The following is a 19,184-nucleotide window of genomic DNA, read 5'->3' on the forward strand; positions in this document are numbered from 1 at the left end:
ATAATTCTTTGTGTTATCGAGTGATTTTATTTTGCAAATTTAAAATATGATCTTTCATCTGTTCTTCTTTGGCACGTCTACTAAAAGCTAAAGCTCCGAAGAAAGACGACAAACGTTTGACCATTTCCTAAAGAGGATTGAGTTTTACGACGACTTGCTGCACTGGTCAAACAAATTCAGTGATTTAAACTTCAAACTGTCTTAAGTTCCGGATCACGTTATAACACAGACGGCCAGTCGCCAGCGCTAAAGCAATCCTTCAGCAGGCGCCTGTTTAACAGCAGCCTAAGTTTGCTGCAGGATCCCGGCGGCTGCGCGACCTTCCCACGCTGCTCTGAGCCGCACGTGTGGGACGTACAGCCTCGCTCGCTGGCGCCTCTTGTATCTCATGTTTCTCCCAATCAGTGTCAGGAAACCTGCCCCCACTGAACTCCCCCGCCCCCCCTCCTCTCTCTTCTGCTGCTGCCTAACTTAAAAAATCTCCAAACAAGTTAAAGTTAACAGGCTATTGCTGAGACTCGAGTTTAGAAATTACTGTTGGCGGGCAAACAGCACCCTTTGTCCATTATTTTATTGGAGACATTAACAAATTGCAAATAACTGGGTTAACGTCATCCTTAAATAAAGCAAATAACGAATTGTGAAATGAACACGTTGAGCGTTTATCTGATAATTTCTAGCCTCAGTTTCGGGATTCCTGTACGTGTGATAAAGCATTAACAAGACACATGCAGATTGTGCAGATGCTCAGTCCCTGCCCCAAACCAGCTGTACTACACATTTTTTTTCTTGATCAAAAACATGTTTAGCTTCTCGCTGACACAATGCGGTATAGCTCAGTTGTGCAGTCTCCTGAACTGACTTTCGGCAGACAGTGTCACACTCCACCTTAAGGCAATAGTTTGGCTCAACGTTTGGTTTTGCACTAGTGTGAAGCAAAGTTTGGGAACCTTACCCCCGGGAACTTTTAAAATATTCTTACTCTTTGGCAGAGGGCTAGTTGTCTCATCAACTCTCAGCTATCATTAAACACATTCGGATGTTAGTGAGTGGAGCTCCATTTTTTGAAGGACTCGAAGTCTGCGTTACCATCGACTAGAGGCAGCAGTATAACTCTGATCTGCCAGCCCACGTTGCTCAAAACAGAGACCGAGTTCAAACCTGCAATTAACAAAGTCCTTAAATGTGCACCGTCCTCACTAAAAAAAAAAAAGGGCTTGGCAAGCCTAGCCAGTGAACTCTGCATACATGTAGCGCAGGTGACAGAATTCAAAGTATGTTTATGCCATTCATATCACAAAGGAATATTTCAAACTTTGTAAAAGCAGATATGATCAATTTCTCCACTTGCCAGTTTGGAAACTCCAATGCAGCCCTCTTGTAGCGGGGTATTTTTGACTGTTCGAGAAATGGTGCCTGTCCAGAAACTTCCCAGAGGACGGCCTCTCTTCTATTTATGTCTACTGCCTAAGCTAAGAAACCATTCTAATAGAATCTGTCCTTGTGACATAAGACTGGCATTGCCAAAGACAAGTCCAACATCTTTTCAGAGTCAGATCATTTGGCTGGTGTAGACCACCACAGAAAGTAAATGGATTTGAGGAGAAACAGCAAATGCATAAAGATTTGTAAAAGCCCCTATCTAACTCTGACCCTTTCTTGCTGGTCACATCAGAATACCACATATATGGAGACAAAGAAACTGGTGGCATAATAATAACAAATTGCTTTTATATAGTACCTTTAATGTAAAAAACAATCTCAAGCCACTATGCAGAGGGGACCAGAAGCAACGTGTTGCACATATGATTAAATGCACGAACAATCTGAACAATTATATATTCCTCCGGGTGCTCCGGTTTCCTCCCACAGTCCAAAGATGTGCAGGTTAGGTTGATTGGCTATGATAAATTGACCCTTAGTGTTAGGGGGATTAAATACGTGGGGTTATGGGGATAGGGTGGGATATGTGTTGGTGTAGGGGTTACGGGGATCGGGTGGGATATGTGTCGGTGCAGGCTCGATGGGCCGAAATGGCCTCTATCTGCACTGTGGGGTTTCTGTGATCTGTGAATAATAAACTGGGTTTGGATAAGTTAGAGTCCCTTTGATCCCTGCATAGTACATAGTTCCTGAGATTTGTTGTCACCTTGACTCTTGCTATCTCAGTTCCAGTGGATACTCTGTTTAATACTGCATTAGGGCAAATGTAGGTGAGGAGGACACCTCCAAAAAGAATAAGATTTAAAACAAAGTATGTTAAACCCCTTTATCGATTTGGGCTGTTGGTCTCTTTTGTTGAGTGTTGGATTGCTGCAACAGATTTTAAGATATTCATTGGGTTTCTAGGATTATTTCTACTTGGTTTGACGCCTCACCCGCTACTGGTACATGCACAAAAAATATATAAATGATACAGCTGAGAATCAAAAATATAAATGGCGATCTACTCTATCTGATGTTGTCGCCTTGAATTTGAAAGTGGAAGGTGATAGCAGGACTCGTTAATAAGTTATTAAAGATCCAAGTTGTACACCCCCAATGGTTAAGTTGGTAAAGGCAGTGTGTGTCTGACCACAAAGGGCCCAAGGTTGGATTCCTAGTCTGTGTTGAGTTAGCTGGTCGCAGCTGGAGTAGGAACACATCTGACCTCCGTGACCTTGGGGTTGGGAGGGGACAATTCTCCAATCACTGCAGATCCTATGCAGAGCGCGGTTGCTGCAAGTCATCAAGTGATCGCCAGACCAACTGCAAAACCCTTCAGCAGAGGGAAGCCCGGGTCTGCCAACCAGTGATGAGTAAAACAAAACCAGGCCCGGGCGAGCTGTCAATCAGAGCGGTCTCAGGAGGGTTGAGACCTGCTGTCGAGCTGATAAACTGATACCGTGGGAAAGCTGCCTGGATTTCTAACTGCAGTGCAGCCAAGACGTCTCAGAGCAGAGGGGGCATTCCACAAGAAGGCGAGCTGTTCAACGATGAAGAGATCTTTGGAATTCAGCTCCTCGGACAGCGAACTAGACATTGAAGAAGAAAATGGGTAAACCGTGAATTATATCTTTATTTATTAATCCCCGAATTGTAATTTAGTTTATAGTTAATGAGATATCCCATAGTTAGTGGCGGGTGTTGATTAAAATACTGCATTATTTAACAATCTGACTGAAAGGAAATATCAATGTAAATCTTATTTTAAACAGGAATATGAAGGACTCGAAGTCTGCGTTACCATCGACTTTCACCCAGAGCCAGGCAAGAAAGAAGAGACGAGGAGTAGGTTGAATTTTTTTTTCCAGAAAAACAAACCGCCTTTTTTCGCTTCCTGGCTGCATTCGCGGGAATGTAACTTTGTAAAATTGACTGAAGTTGGCCTTTCGTTTCATTGCAGATTGTTGAGAAACGGCGCCGAGATCGGATCAACAACAGCTTGTCGGAACTTCGCCGACTGGTTCCCAGTGCCTACGAGAAACAAGTAGGACCCAACTTTACTGTACACCTCTAAACTGTGCTAGCCTAACACTCGGTGCAGAGCTTGTTAGCGGTTGTTGACCAAAGCAGGGCAAGTTTAAAATAATCTGAGGACATGTTGAGAAAAAAAAAATCCGGTTGCATCGGGTAATGTGCTTGCATCGTTGTCTGGGACCAACATTGTCTTTTCTAACAGCCACAATATGCTCGCTCGTTTTGCAGGGATCAACAAAACTGGAAAAAGCTGAAATACTGCAAATGACAGTCGATCATTTAAAAATCCTACATACAAGTAGCGGAAAAGGTGAGCAAATTGTTGAGTATTTTTGAGCAGTGAAGTTGGTTCCTTAAAGGTCTGAACTGCTGAACGAAGGGTCCGACCCCAGTGCAAAAAGAAAGACTGCGTTTCTATAGCGCCTTTCACGACCTCAGGACGTCCCAAAGCGCTTTCCAGCCAATGAAGTACTTTTGAAGTGTAGTCACTGTTGTAATGTAGATATATTATCCAACACATATGTTTATACTGCAAGTTTAATATCACAGTTAGTGTTTCTTTACTTTTGCATAATTGCTAAGATTGTAATGTGGGAGTTATTTTGTGAGGCTTTGCTCCATACTGAAGTCTTCGTGGCAGTGAGCGCAGTAGTGGAGGGCTGGAGCCCTCATTTTGCCACCTGCAGTGAGGCTCCACACTAGAAACCGTGCCTTGCAAAATTACACTCTGGAGTTAGGGCCCAAGCTGACCTCGGGGCCCAATGGTGTGAAACCTGCTGGAGAAGGCAGTCTCACACTGCTTGGGTTTCGCACTGCATGGAGCAGAACTCCTGTGCAGTGTTAAACCTGGGCACTTTTTGCATTTACCTGGAGTCGAATGAAAGTTTCAGAGAATGTGGGTGTCACTGCCCACGGTTTTGAAAAGCTTATGCCTGGAGTTTCCTGCTTGAGAGAACCCCAAAGTTAGACCCGAAAATGTGCCCAATGTTGCGCCCATTTTGCCAATGTCAAGTTACGCCCAAGTATCCTCCCCATCTCATTACAATATGCCCAAACATAAAACGGGCATAAATCAGCGTAAACAATCAGGACCCACTGAACCTATACGGTATATTTCTTTTTTGAGTCTTAAAATTTAATTTTCAATTTATTCAACCAACTTGCATGCACAGCAGACACAGCATGTTTATAAACCTGCAATCGGGGAAGCTTTTCAGTTTTTAACGTGACATATACTTATTCCATAAAAGGCATTAAAATAATCAGAAAACACAGAGCAGATCTGTGAGGGTAAAAATATTTTAAATCTTCAAAAAATTGCAATTAAAAGACCAACCAAAAAATTACTTTGTTTTTTGTTGCGCCTGAAAATCTGGTCACAATATTGAGAGACGCCCCATCCCCCCAACACGCGCAATTGGAGAGTTGGGGGCATGGTCAGTTTTGTGGGCGGAGATTCATTCAGACGTGGGTTTGATGGACAGATATAAAAGATCAAGGAGATTCGGGTGTATTATAGTTACGTGCGTAACCCACTTGCACCCAAAATTCTGCAATCTTTTAAGGCGAGTAATTTGTTTGCACCCAGATTACAGGCTGTAACTATGGGCTTGATTTTGCCAGCGCTCAGAGGACGGGTTTGGAAGCGGGTCCACTGTCAGAATAGTGAAGACTGACAGCGGGTAGGAAACCCGCTGTCAACCCACCTCCATGCAAGTCTCCCAGGTGTTGGGTCTGTCAGCGGAGAACTAACCCGATACCGAGTGGCGGGGGAGACAATTGAGCTCATTAAATGGCTTTTTAACAGCCAATTTAATGCTATTTTGAGGCTTCCTTGCAATTTTAGGTGCTCCCCCATGGGTTACTGCTGCTCGGGGAACACGCCAGCTCACCCTGGCGTGAGTTGAGTCTGCTCTGATGTTTCTGATAAGCTGACCGCTGCAGAAGTGGTGTAAAGGATGCCATGTTGCAGATGATCAGTTTCAGAGCGCAGAAAATGTTGGTTACTGCATTTGTAAGACATATAGCGATTTCTTTAGCTTGCAAGTGTTTAGAGGCAACTGTATGTACAGTGCCACCTCATTGGAATAACCTCTCACCATTGACAGCTCACTTCTGTCATCTCACCTGCAGCTGACATCTATTGCCGCAACATCGGTGCCCTAGAAACTATCTCACCTTGCTCCCCTGATTCCTTCCACGCTCAGTCCCAACACCAACATCACCAGGCACACCAGCAGCACCAACAACAACACCAACCTTCTCCGCAATCAACTGATGCTGCACTAGACACAGGGCAGCAATGGCATCACCATGGCCAGATTAACTTCACTTGACACTGTAAACCCTGGCTGCCACATGATGCACCAGGTTGACACCATCCCACACCAGCACCGTGAAGCATCCCTTTAATATCCAAGGCATTCCATGCACACTCATCATTATAGCAGGGGTGGGGGGAAGTTATGTCTCAACATTCACTGGAACTCAGTAAGACACTTCTCAAGGTGCACACAGATCTGTCCAATAAGGGCAGTGTTGAATATATAGATTTCACTGCATGACAACACCAAAAACTTCACATGGACATTGGCTAAACCTCTCAAGTGCCTACCCTTGTGTGTTGTTAGTTGGTATACTTGCAGTAGGATGAGGGTGAGTGTGAGGGGTGGCTAGTGAGATGCGGAAGTGATAAAGTAGATAGAGAGGGATGGGTGGAAGTGCAAGGTAAGTTGGTGTGAGTAAGGATGTGCAGGAGTAGGGTATGGAAGGCAGAGTGATGGGGATGTGTTGAGTGGCACAGCAGGGTGAGTTTGAGTGTGGCTTTGCAGCAATGTTTCGTGATCCACTGAGATCATTAAAAGGTTGGCGCCACTGCAGCCAGGGACCTCTGACGACATCCCTGCTTGTGCCCTCCTGTACAATGTACAACCAGGCTGTGTTGGTGTCCTGGGGAGGTCTCTTCTGCCCTTGGAAGGGAAGAGAACCTCCCTGCATGCTGTGACTCCCTCCATAAGTGTATGGAGGGAGTCATTGGAGAGCCTGGGTGCAAGCGTCCAACTTTGTGCAGTGCTTGTCAGTGTTTGCAGCACCTCAATGCTGTCAAACACTGACAGAACAACTGTCAAACTCAATGTGGCCGTGGTCCCTTTAAGGAACCCGGCTGATGACGCGTCATCAAATGACATCACCAGACCCGCTTCCTGTTAATTGGCTGGGAAGCCCGCAGGGCAGGCTTAACAAGGCCAATCAGGGGAAAATCCCTTTGACAGAGCGGCTGCAGCCGGGAGTGGGACCGGAACCTGGCAACCAGCTTTCCCGCCACCATCCCAACACCGCTGAGAAAATCCAGCCCTATATATCTGTGCGCAAATGTAGAGGAAATTCCAGGCCATAAATTTGAATAACTGGGAGGGAGGCTCTGTATATGACTCTAAGCAGAGGAAATGCAGTTGGAACCAGATAGTATAAACAAGGTACTGCCAGGTACACGGAACCAATACTGTAGCTACCAGTCTTAGATCAGTCGTATGAGACGGTTAGCTGCAGTATTAATGCAATCGAAGAACCAAAATCCATCAAAGATTACACTCATAACCTTTTGATTATCATTTCTGTGGTTAAGTTTTGGCAGTTAAATGAGCAGTTTGCATGTAATTCCCATTAATATAATATCCAAAACAAGTAAAACAATATTAAAACTACCTGCAAGTATATCCATCTTGGACTATAATGTTTTATTTTCCTATTCATTTGAAAGTGTATTAAAAGCACCAAGTTAACATACTGCTGTTTTGCTCATTTGTTAGAGTGGGCAACACCTTTGTGCCAGCTAATTCAATGGAGATAATTATAAGAACATAAGAAATAGGAGCAGGTGTAGGCCATACGGCCCCTCGAGCCAGCTCCACCATTCAATAAGATCCCGCCCAATCCCCATATACCTTATGATCTTCAGTTAGTGAATTTTAAAAAGTTGCTCAATTTGTCTGGTGTGGATGACTAGTCATTAACTACTGGTATATTGATTGTAATTGAGGTTTATTGTTGTAAATAATTTATCTTTTGCAGACATGAATGAGACTGCTTTCTAGGTCATTTAAACAGTAGTTTACTATTGAATTCTAAAAACTGCCATCAGTATTTATTTTATGATAATCTTGGGAACTATATTTATATTAAAAAATTGAAATGTAAAAACGGACACACATGTCTCATGTTCAATCTCTGGTGTGTGCTGAGTTAGCTGGATAGTGGATAAAATTGGCTTCATCACTCCTGGAGTGCACAGCAGAAAACTCCTGATTGTTATCCAGTGACCTGTTCTAGAAAGTACATGTTTGTAATCATAACTCACCTATTTATCATATGTTGTTTCTGATTCTAGCGGATCCTCTACATCACTACCTAAAATACAAACTTTACCTTCTGACTGGAGTTCAGACTCATCTGGACTGGCTGAAGTTGATTTGGGTGTTGCAGTAGTGTAAACATTGACATGGTGTGATAACAGTAATCCTTCAGAGCTTGCAATTTGTATCCAGGCAGCCGAAGATGCCAGTGTAGTGAAGTAACTTCAACATGTTGCCATCTCTTGTGTGCATTGTGTGGTTCTGTACTCCAGGATTCTATTGTAGCATCATGATATGAATGAGACATTTAACTGAGATCCCATCTGCCTGTGCGGTTGGTTCTGGCAGACATTAAAGATCCCACAGCACTATTCGAAGAAGAACGGAGAAAGAATTCTCCCAGGCTGCTGGCCAACATTCCTCCCATAACCAATATCACCAAAAAACAGATTAACCGGTCATTCATCTCATTGCTGTTTGTGGGATGTTGCTTGTTCAAAATGGTCATTGTAGTTCAAAACGTAATTTGTGTGTGAAGAGCTTTGAGATATTTTGGTATGGTAAGATATTATTTCAATGCAAGTTTTATTAGCATAGCAGAACTTGGGCACAGGATGGAGTGGAATCTCTTGTGGCTCATGTAAACAGATTTTGTGTTGAAGTACTTAGAAATTAGCTTTCCTTTTATAAACTCATTATGAGCATTCCTCTCAACTTGTTGAAAGAGTGTGGAGCATATTGCATATTTCATGACCAGAATGCAGCATCCCATTGTAACTAGGGAAAGGGTACAGCAAAAATTTGCTAGAATGATACCAAGAATGAGAGGGTATAGTTATGAAGAAAGGCTTGAAAAGCTGGAGTGTTACTCACTGGAACCGGAAAAGTTAAAGGGGATCTAATAGATCTTTTCAGAATTATGAAAGATTATTTCCACTGATTGGCAAATCAGTAACAACGTAGATTTAGGATTATCATTAGAAAATGAAGGGTAAAGTTCGAAGAAATGTTTTCACTCAGAGTGGTACTAGAACATGGAATGCTTTAGCAGAAGTGGCTATTGAAGCAGAAACTATAACATCATTTAAAAGGGAATTGGATAAGTATTTGAAAAGGAAAATTAGAAAAGGATATGGGGGAAGGGCAGGGAAATGGGATTAGATTAGACAGCTCCAGTTGAAGAGTTAACACTGACAGAGGCACGATGGACTGAATAGCCTCCTTGTGTGCTGTGATTTCTATGGGCAGCACATACTGTTCATGATGAGCAGTAGCCAAATTCATTGTCAAGTTTAACACGTGTGAAATAAAACGTTCATATTTTTGCTGGAGCTTACTGTTAATGATAGCAAAAATGAAAAGAAGATTTGAATGCATGTTTAGCAATTTATCTGTGTATATGTGTGTGAGATTATTTTATATATTATAGGTTCTCACTGGACAAATATCTGTACTGTCACTAGTCAATTTTCTTATTGGACAGAAAACTACCAATCAGATTCCAACAAAAATTTTTTTTTATATGGGGCATAGTTGTCATGGCAGTTCCCCATTCTCTGAACTTGACCCCAGCCTTGACTGCTTCTCAATTGCCTTTTCCTCATTCATGGACCTCCCGCTGTCTCAGCCTTGCTAATATCACTCCTGCTCTGTTATGTGGTTAATCCTCCCCCTGAGTTCTAGCACTGTGCCTCTCCCCCCTCCCAGCTTCAATGCCAGACCTTTCTTCTACCTACTTCAGACTCTTTGCTCCCTCCCCACTACCTCTTTGGCCTCTTGCCCCACTGTACTCTTTCTCCTACTTTGGTTCAGCTTTGAACCTTGGTATCCTCTCCCTACCAGCCTTAGGCTGTGCTCATTTCTCACTCCAGTATCAGACCCAAATCCTTTCCTGCTTCAGTTTATTGGTTTGGTCTCTACCTCTTGTTCATAATGCACAGAAAAACATGCAGGCCTTGAATATAGCTCATTGATTTCCATGGTAGTTCATAGTAGGGCAGTTTTCTGACTTTACACTTTGACCGCTGACAACACATAATGGAAATCTGAGTGTGGCTCCTCGCCGAGAGGGCACAGTCACAAAATTACCCCAGATATGCGTATTCCTTATTGGGGTACATTTTCACAGATGCCAGTTGCCCTCCAGTACTTCACCCATTGTTTATGTGTGAATCTTGACAGTGAGCATCTGCAGCCTATTTGGTCGCCAGTGTTGAGAGTCAAGCCTGGGCTTCTCATTCGATATCCACAGAAGCCCACTGCCAGCTGGAGTGATTGGCTGGCTGATTTCAGCACTTTATAATTTGAGGCACTGAAGCTAATTATAGTGCAGCTACTCATCATACACCTGGGATTGATCTTTACTGTTCTCGAGATAAATCTGTGGAGCTAGTGGTGGAGTGTAGTATTGTAATTTGTCATTGACAATTGTAGTTTTAAATCATCCTGCCTTTTAGTTCATTTTAAAGTTAGAATATTGTCACACTGTAATTGATTTTATTGCAATGAGATGTTTTGCACACTTTCTAATTTTACTGTTTTGAATTAATAGGTTATTTTGAGACTCCGGCATTTGCCACAGATTACCGGATCCTGGGATTTCGGGAGTGCTTATCTGAAGTTGCCAGATACCTCAGTGTGACTGAGGGACTAGACCATTCTGATCCTTTGAAGGCTCGCCTGGTGTCACATTTAAACACATGTGCATCGCAGAGGGAAGTTGTAACTGTTGAGACGAGCCATCAGCTCTGGAGTGCAGGGTATCCTCACCAGCCTGCGCTGACCTCTCTCTCTCATTTCAGTGCTGAAGTTCTCGCAGGCAGCTTTCCTCCTGCAGAACAGAGTCATCACAAGGAGTCAATGCTCAGCAGTATCCATCTCGAACAGTTAAAGAAAGTGTCCCCTACAGGTTGTGTTGTCCCCATGCTGACAAATGCTGCACATATACCATCTTCAATATTTCCAATTTCTTCTCTGTCAGCCATACAATTCCCATTTTCCATTGATCCTCTTCCTCGACTACCAGCTGCTGCAGCCCGACCTCCAATACAAGCTGTAAAAATTGGGAAACACTTCTGGGCTACAGAAGTAGGGGCTTTTTAATTTGAATGTGTGTTTATTGTTTTAAAAGGTCAAGTGACAAGATTTTCCAAATACCACAGTAACGTGTCTATCATGCACACAGTACTATGTACACTTCATGTTACGGTAACTACAGCTCTGCTAAAGTCAAACCTCATTATTATAAACTCATAGTGAGAAGGAAAGCAGTTCTTATTGGAGAATCTCATCAATCTTTGACTTACTTTATTGACTTATAACAGTGCCTTAGCTGAGAGCAGGGCTACATTTATTATCATGAAAGTTTGCAATAATGAGATTCAATTGTATATAATTTATTATTATATGCAACTGGGAAAGGCTTACTTTCCGTATTGCATGAAGTGATAACTTAGTTGATGACTCATGTGAACTATTAGAGTTTGATAAAAAGATACAATTAAGAGTGTCGGATAGCTCAGTGTGTAATTGCAGTGTGCAGTGTAGTACTAAGCACTACAAAGCAGCCAGTTCCCAGGTTTGGTTCCTGGTCTGTGCTCGGTTACAGTTGGCCTTGTGTTTCCTGGATTAGGAAAGGGAAAAGTCAGCAGTTTTTAGACTCAGAAGAATAGCCATGGGGTAAGGTACCAGAGGGTTGTTAATTCCCATGAAACTACCTTATTGTGAGATGCTGCCTTCAAAAGAAAATACAAAAAAATTACAACCAGATGTTAAACTAATTGCCTGGACTGGTACAATGATATATTACTATGGTAAGAGAGCTGAATATACCTGTCACCTGGCATTACACTAATAAGGGTTTCACTACCCTGATAGCATGCTATGTCTAGTTAAGGAGTCTTTGCCCATTGTTCAGGTTTTGAAACAAGGGTACCCTCTAGTGTTCTAATTCCTTCCTGCAGGTTTGTCAATATGCCTGCCCCTAGTTTGAAATTTAAACTCAACCTTGCAACAGAATTAGTTTTATGAGAACTTGCTATGGAAATGTCATTCCTTCTTGGGCAAGATTAATCTCCAATGTAAATATAAATTCTCTTTAAACCCACTGTGTCCAATGATTAAGGTTAATTATCACTGTATCTAATGATGAATGTTAACCCATTGTTTTTAACAACTAAGGTTAACCCCCACTGTACTCAATACTTGGTATGGGTATAGCTACATAACTATTGGACAAGTCTATCCATGATATCAGAGGAAAGATTTTTTTTTGTGAAACCACAGCATGGAATTTGAACTAGATCTCATGACACACATGCTATTGTGCAGCACCAAAATAATGTCTCCCAATTTTCCTCTCATACACAGCTACGCGCTGAAGGAATGTTTTATCTTAAATTAGAGGTACACGGGTGATATCTTCAGTACCATCCGTTGTACTTAAAAATGGCTTACAAACAGCACATGGCCACAAATAATTGGGTTAAAAAATTACATCAAGCCCCTTTCTGCTCATCAAGGTGAGAAGCATTAGTGCTGGAGAATGGGGCCCACTCCCATTTCAGGCACCCAGCGTCAGAATCAAGCACTCCCAGGTATAGCACAGCTAGATGTATAGTATAGCTTCCACCCAACAACATGTCTCAGTCTCAACCTCAGAAAAGCACCTACTATTCCACCAGTGTGGCCCTTTTATCCACTTCCCACACCAGCCATCCTGTGGCCTCTCTGAATGAGATTAACAATTAGAGACGATTTTGGGCTTTACATCCATGTTCACTAGGAAGTGGTTTGAGACTGCCCAACTTCATTTCATATCGGACCCTTACAGCCAGCAGATAGAGGAGACATTTATCCCAAATGTCAGAGCTGAATTTGAACCAGAGCCTGGAAGTGAAAGCCCAGTATCTAACCCACTGACTAGTTCTGATAAGTTTTTTAATTTTTCAACTCTTTGAACTTGAGAGAAAATGACTTCTTTGTTGTTACTGTGGCATGTGTGCCATTTTTCTCACAGCCACTATCATTTCAGAGCACCAATTGACTGAATTTAAAAAAAAAGTAACTTAATACGCATTGAGTGGCACAAAATGGTACTTCACACTTTAAAACAAAGTGCTAGTTTGACTAGATGCACGTCATGTCTCCTTAGGTAACAGAAAGACACACACTAAAAATTATAACTCACATATTTTATGGGGAAAATTTGATTTCCCCCATCCCAACATCATCATTAACATATATACAAAGGAAATATTAGCACACTTAAGTGCCCCCTATAATTGTTGGCACACTTGAGTCCCAGGGACTCCTTGGAAATACTAACACCTTTCCAGGGATCCCCGCAAATATTGTCACACTCCTAGGGATAGCCTGGAAATATTGACACATTCCCGAGCTTGTCGTTATTTCTAAAAGAAAGTGCCAGTCACCCTAAGGAAAACATTGCATTGCAGATTTTTTTTTATTGGTGTGCAGCAACAGAAATACGGTGCTGGTAAGACAACAAATGTGGAAATCTGATGACCTGAGAGACCGTCTGGATTCCCTCACAGGCCCACTGGGTGGCACTTAATCCTAGTACTGTACTGTGGCGTTCATAGCCTAGGCAACTCGATCTTATTTGTGATGGGGAGGGAATCTTGTTTGAATTTTATGAACCTGGAGGTTTGAAAAGGTCTGTTGCTTTACTTGTGGATGAATCCTAAATGAGTACATTAAGATAAGTCAATATCAGCAATTTGAGATATGTGCTATCAAAATGTATGATTTAAGGCCAGATGTTCAAAAATAACCAGCTGATCAATGGCTCCTGCTTCCATTAATATTAAGTATATGAGTAAAAGTTCTATTCTCTGACAAACATAATTTTTCATGTTGTAGGGTAAATTTTATAAATGCATGTTACCGGTATATTCCTGGAAGCAGGCTACATTAATCACGTGGCTATTTTTGACTATTTACCTTTAAATGCTTATAAAGCAATTCTTCCTAAGTAAAAATTATCACATCAAAGAGAATTTTTCACAATGTGTGCTTTATTTAATTTGATTAATATTGTTTGTTATAATATTTTGATTTTTCAGTTTGAAAGTAGTCCTTTAAGGGAATTTTAACACACATAATCCCTTCTGAACATGTTCAGGAAGGTTTGTTTGTATCCATATATAAACATATTGACTGATTGGACATCATTTCAGTATACATATGAATATGTCACTCATCTGCACTCATGCTGTGTGTAAGTCTGGCTTGTTTTCTAGATGATATAAAGATTAGACATAGATAAATGGAAATTGATTTTAAAACACTGTCCCTTCAGTGTACTGATCTACTTTCTGAAACAACAGGCCATGTCATGAAGCATGGCTTGTTAACCAGCACTGTATACGCAGTATAATTCAACTTAATCAGATGCTATAACACCCCAATTGCTACTCTCAGCACGGTGTATGTCAGGAAATCACGTGTGCGCCTCTCAAGATTTTCCATCCTTTAATTTTAAATCGTGGGTTGCACATGTGATTTCCTGATGTGATTCCAGTGGATGAGGCACCATACCGGGAGCATGCCATCAAAAAATGTACCCATATAAAAACATGGAGGTCATTTTCACCTTCACCACTTGGGTGTTAAACTGGTAGAGGTCATCACTCACCTGTTACAGAACCCAGCGGATTTCAGTGGAAATTAAAATCAGGTGGGACCTATAATGGGCGAGCGATCCGCTTTGCCACTTCACCGCCCAAGCAGTAAAGTTGAAAATTGCTCGCTATAATTCTAAAAATTATTGTTGCTGATATTAGTGGATGAATGCTCAATATATTTGCGTGACGCTAGTGTCTGCTATTTTAGCAGAAGCATTAACTTTATTTTAAATGTGTTACCACTTCTGTTAAAATAGCAGAGAAAGGAATATCATACTAATGCATTAATATCACCAATGGTAATTTCTAGGCCATGAGGGTTAAATTTCCTCTAGAGCATTGTTTAACGCTTTGGCATAAATTCCATTGTGGACTGTTTTAATGCACTGTTTTAAAAGTTATTAACCAGTTTAAAAGAGATAAATGAGTTAACATCAGTATTAAAATAGCTCCCGAAGAACTTTTAACCAAACATATTAACCATTGCACTGCTAGAGAATACTGAACCCCGTGATGTTTTGTACATGGAAATCTGACATATGTAATAAAGTCTAGTTATTGTAGATTGTAATGTTTCTAAAATAAATGGACACTCAGTTTGTAATAAAATATTCCAAGTGCCATTTGTCATTTCATCATCTCCTGACAACAATGGTTTCAGAGCAGAGTTAGAAACTAATTGATTGGAAGATGTCTACGTATTTGGCACTTAAGCCATTTCACAAATGGAATTAGGTTGTACACAATGGCCCAGATATTAACTCGGAGGCGTGTTGGGAGCGGGACAGTGTTCAATATCACGTGGGAAACCGAGTAAGTTCAGTGCGTCTGTCTGTCTGCCATTTTAACCCAGCCACCTCAATATAATTTTACTTCTGGTTTTGGCGTCGATTGCACAGCTGCAAGCGTGGTGTGGACTCGCTCTGCACTCCGTTATTTAAAGGGCCAATCCAAAGATGGAATCTGGAGGAGTTGGGAGGTTTGCCACAGAGACAGCAATTTCACAATGGACTCAGGACATTCAAAAGCTGCGCCCAGCTTTAATGATGCCTAGCTTGATGTACTGCTGGGGGCAGTGAGGAGCAGGAGAGAGATACTCCTTCCCAGCAACCTGCTGTTGCCACAAAGAAGGTGTGGCTGGAGGTTGCCCAGGAGGTCAGCAGCGGGAGCATTGTGCCACGCTCCTGGATTCAATGCAGGAAGCGCTTTAATGACCTAACCAGGGCAGGAAAGGTGAGTACAGTTGCACATTCACCTACCTCCTGCTGTGCCCATCACCCCAACCCCTCACTATGCCCTGTCAGACCTACTCCATCATATCACTCCTCACACCCACTTACCTTGCAGGTACACCCATCCTTCCTATGCACTTCCTCACATCCCCATCTTTTCATCCACCACTGACCCTCATCCTTAAGAAATTTCATGCCTCTCCCTGATAGTCACCCTCACCAAGTGCACTTCATCCATCGGGTGAACACATGCCATTACAGTCACTCATAGGTCTGTTCTTTCCCCTGTTGCAGGAGAAGAGATCACAGAACACTAGAGAGAGGGAGAGAATCGGAGATGGTCCTCCACAGATTTCACAGCTAACAACTGCAGAGGAGGAAGGGCTGGAGATCAGTGGTGTTTCAGCGTCCCTGGCTATCAGATGTAGAGACGGGGATCTCCCAGTTACTTGGTGACACAATTAAATATCAGCGACCCACATGTCATACAACACTCAGTCATGTTGACTTGATTTCAACAGCAAGTGAAATATGATAATCTTCATAATGATAAATTGCAACATTCTTACCTTGCCAGTACTAATTCATGTCTTTTCTCTCCGCCAGGATCTTCACCCATGCAGCAGGTGTCACTGGACCTCGAGCACGACAAATCCTTAGAAGAGCTGATTCCTTCTGAGGGTGCACTGTCGCAGGACTCGTGCTTACCATGCACCAGCTCAGATACTCGCACTTTGGTGGGTCCAGTTAGACAGATAGTTGGGTTTTCACCTGGTGACTCACACTTCATAAGTGAGCAAGAGCAGATGGTGGTGGTAGGGACAGCTGTGGAGGATCCGCGTCAGAGGGTGCAGCCCTCTCCAAGCTCTGCTCAGGTGGACACAGAAGCTGTACCCCGGGGGCCGGCATTGAACAGGATAATCATTGAGCAGCACCAGAAAATGTGCAATGTACTGACAGGCCTTCCAAGCACACTGACCACGATTGCAGAGAGAATGCAGGAGTCCACCTCAAGCATGAGTGGGTTGATGCCGCAGGGCATTGCGATGATGTCCTCCTGCATGGATAGAGTGGCCAGCTCTGTGGAACAGCAAACACGGCAATCAAATGAGTCCATGCACGCTTTGACCATGGCCGTGCACACTCTGGATGCCAACATGTCTGCCACCTTAAATAGGATGACAGATACCCTAGCCTTGTCCTTATGGCACTGCACTGATCTGCACCAAAGTGCTCTCCAGCAGAGTGGTAGCAGTGAAGTGCAGCTGGCCCATGAGAGGGGTGATAACGAAAGGGGACATGGAAGTAGCAACTCTACTCGAAGCGCTTCCGCTCCTCAGCAATTGTTCCCCCCCATCACCCCTGCCGCTACCTCTGCTGAAGCCGCAGGTGTGGCACCACATTGGAGCGGTAGGAAAAGGATGAGTAAAGCTTTGTAGTTGCACAAGGATATGCACATGGGTGTATGAGAAAACATTATCTTGTGAAGTTTCCGTTCTTTAGTAGAATCACATAAATTTTATTCTTTTGCACCACTTTCCCGTCTTGCCCATTCTTGGTTGCTGGGGGGCAAGTTGCCTTTTAACTTGCTTGACGATGAATGGGAAGACATTAATTGACGGAGACCGATCGGGGGGGCGGGTGGAATTGTGCAAGTGGTGGTTCATTGTTTGCAGGACTGCTTTGTGTCGGTGACATTGGGAGGGGGTGGGGTGGGGATGGGAAGAGTAGCCTTTGCATATGCTTCTGACATTGGTTCACTGGTGCAACCTAAGCGAACCTTGCATTAATAAGGGCATCCCTAGCATCAAGGGCAGCAATGTGAGCAGCTGGTGCTGCATTGCTCTCATCACCTTCCTCCTCCTCGTCTTTCTCCTCTTCCTCCTCCGAATCATCTGCAGATGATGTGTGCTCTGCGCCTTGTTCCTCTTGCAGGTCCAAACCTCCCTGCTGCGCAATGTTGTGCAGAGCACAGCACACCACGTCAATTCTGGACACCCTGGCTGGTGCATGCTGAAGGGCGCATCCAGATCTGTCTAGGCACTTGAAGCACATCTTCAGCATGCCGATGGCTTGTTCAATCACACATCTGGTGGTCATATGACATTCATTGCAGCACTATTGGGCTTCATTGATCAGGTTTCTGATGAGTGTCATCAGCCAAGTTTGAAGTAGGTATCCCTTGTCTCCTAGCAGCCACCCCTTACGTGTGCTTCCAGGTCCAAAGACATCAGGGACTTTGGACTGCCACAGTTCATGGCAGCTCCCCGGAAATCTTGCGCACACCTGCAGAAATATCTTTTTGTGGTTGCACACCAGCTGTACATTGATGGAGTGGAAGCCCTTGCAGTTCACAAATACTCCAGGTTGATCTGGGGTTGCCACATGTGTACAGTCGATGTTGTCCTGCACCTGTGGGAAGCCAACCGGAGATGCAAACCTGAGCGCCCGCTCATTCTGACTGGCATCATCGCAGGTGAAGTTGATATAATTGCCGGCCCTGGCAAACAACCTATCAGTGATCTGTCTTATACATTTGTGGGCGGCCAACTGGGAGATCCTGGATATGTCTGAGGCAGAGCCCTGGAAGGATCCGGAGGCAAAAAAGTTGAGGGCAGTGGTCACTTTGACAGCCACAAGTAACGCGTGACTACCAGGTCCAGCAGGGAGCAGGTCTTCGTCTAGGAGGCTGCAGACGTCTGCCACCATCTGACGTGACAACCTGAGCCTCCTGAAGCACTGCTGTTCTGACATGTCAAGGAAACTCAGCCTCTGCCTGTACACCCTGTGTCGCGGGTAGTGCCTCTTGCGAGCTGCTCCCCTCTCTGCTGTCCAGCTGCAGGTGTCTAACAATGGGCTGGTGCTGGTCCCCTCTCTGATGTTCAGCTGCAGGTCTCTCAACAGCAGGCTGCTGCTGGTCATATTGCTCCTAGTCTGAGGCCTGATGTGATTCATAAAACCTCCAAAGTGTAGAAAGTAAACTCTCAGCAAAAGTAATTTGAACATACCCTTTCCCACTAGTAGGTAAGAAAGCAGCTGTGAGTACTGAGTGTTTATTGCAGTATTTCCGTGAGTTTTAATCAGCCCCCTCAATTGCCGTTGTGTTCTCACCTTGCTTTCACTAGCGAGTTTCAGGAAACCTGGGAAACCCGTGGATGCACTATTAAATTCAAAAGTGTGTTGAAATATCACTCCAATTGAGCAATTAACCCAAGGGGGTTGCGCGCAAGCAGCCTGATACACTTCAGTTAGACGCGGAAGTTGCAGAATGGGCATATAATTGGCAAATGAAGTTCAACACAGATAAATGTGAGGTATTACATTTTGGTAGGAAGAATAGGGAGGTCCCTTATCACTTGGAGGGTGCGAGTCTCGGTGGGGTGGAGGAACAAAGGGATCTCGGAGTACAAATACACAAATCACTAAAAGTTGCGACACGGCAAGGCCATAAAAAAAAGTAAACCAAGCACTAGGGTTTATTTCTAGAGGTATAG

General features: G+C 43.4%; 1 protein-coding gene across 1 annotated transcript; it reads left to right on the top strand.

The window, feature by feature from the left end:
• Positions 1-2,406: 2,406 nt before the first annotated feature.
• LOC147108719 (hairy/enhancer-of-split related with YRPW motif protein 1-like) lies at positions 2,407-17,313 on the top strand. The gene is made up of 5 exons (XM_086005476.1): positions 2,407-3,037; positions 3,198-3,270; positions 3,386-3,469; positions 3,688-3,769; positions 10,363-17,313. Exons 1-5 carry the CDS (start codon positions 2,976-2,978, stop codon positions 10,911-10,913), a joined length of 852 nt encoding a protein of 283 aa, XP_085861602.1. The 5' UTR covers positions 2,407-2,975; the 3' UTR covers positions 10,914-17,313.
• Positions 17,314-19,184: the final 1,871 nt, after the last annotated feature.

Source organism: Somniosus microcephalus, chromosome 13 (assembly GCF_052327205.1).
Source record: "Somniosus microcephalus isolate GS21.2 chromosome 13, FLI_Smic_1.0, whole genome shotgun sequence".
In the NCBI taxonomy this organism is placed as follows: Eukaryota; Metazoa; Chordata; class Chondrichthyes; order Squaliformes; family Somniosidae; genus Somniosus; species Somniosus microcephalus.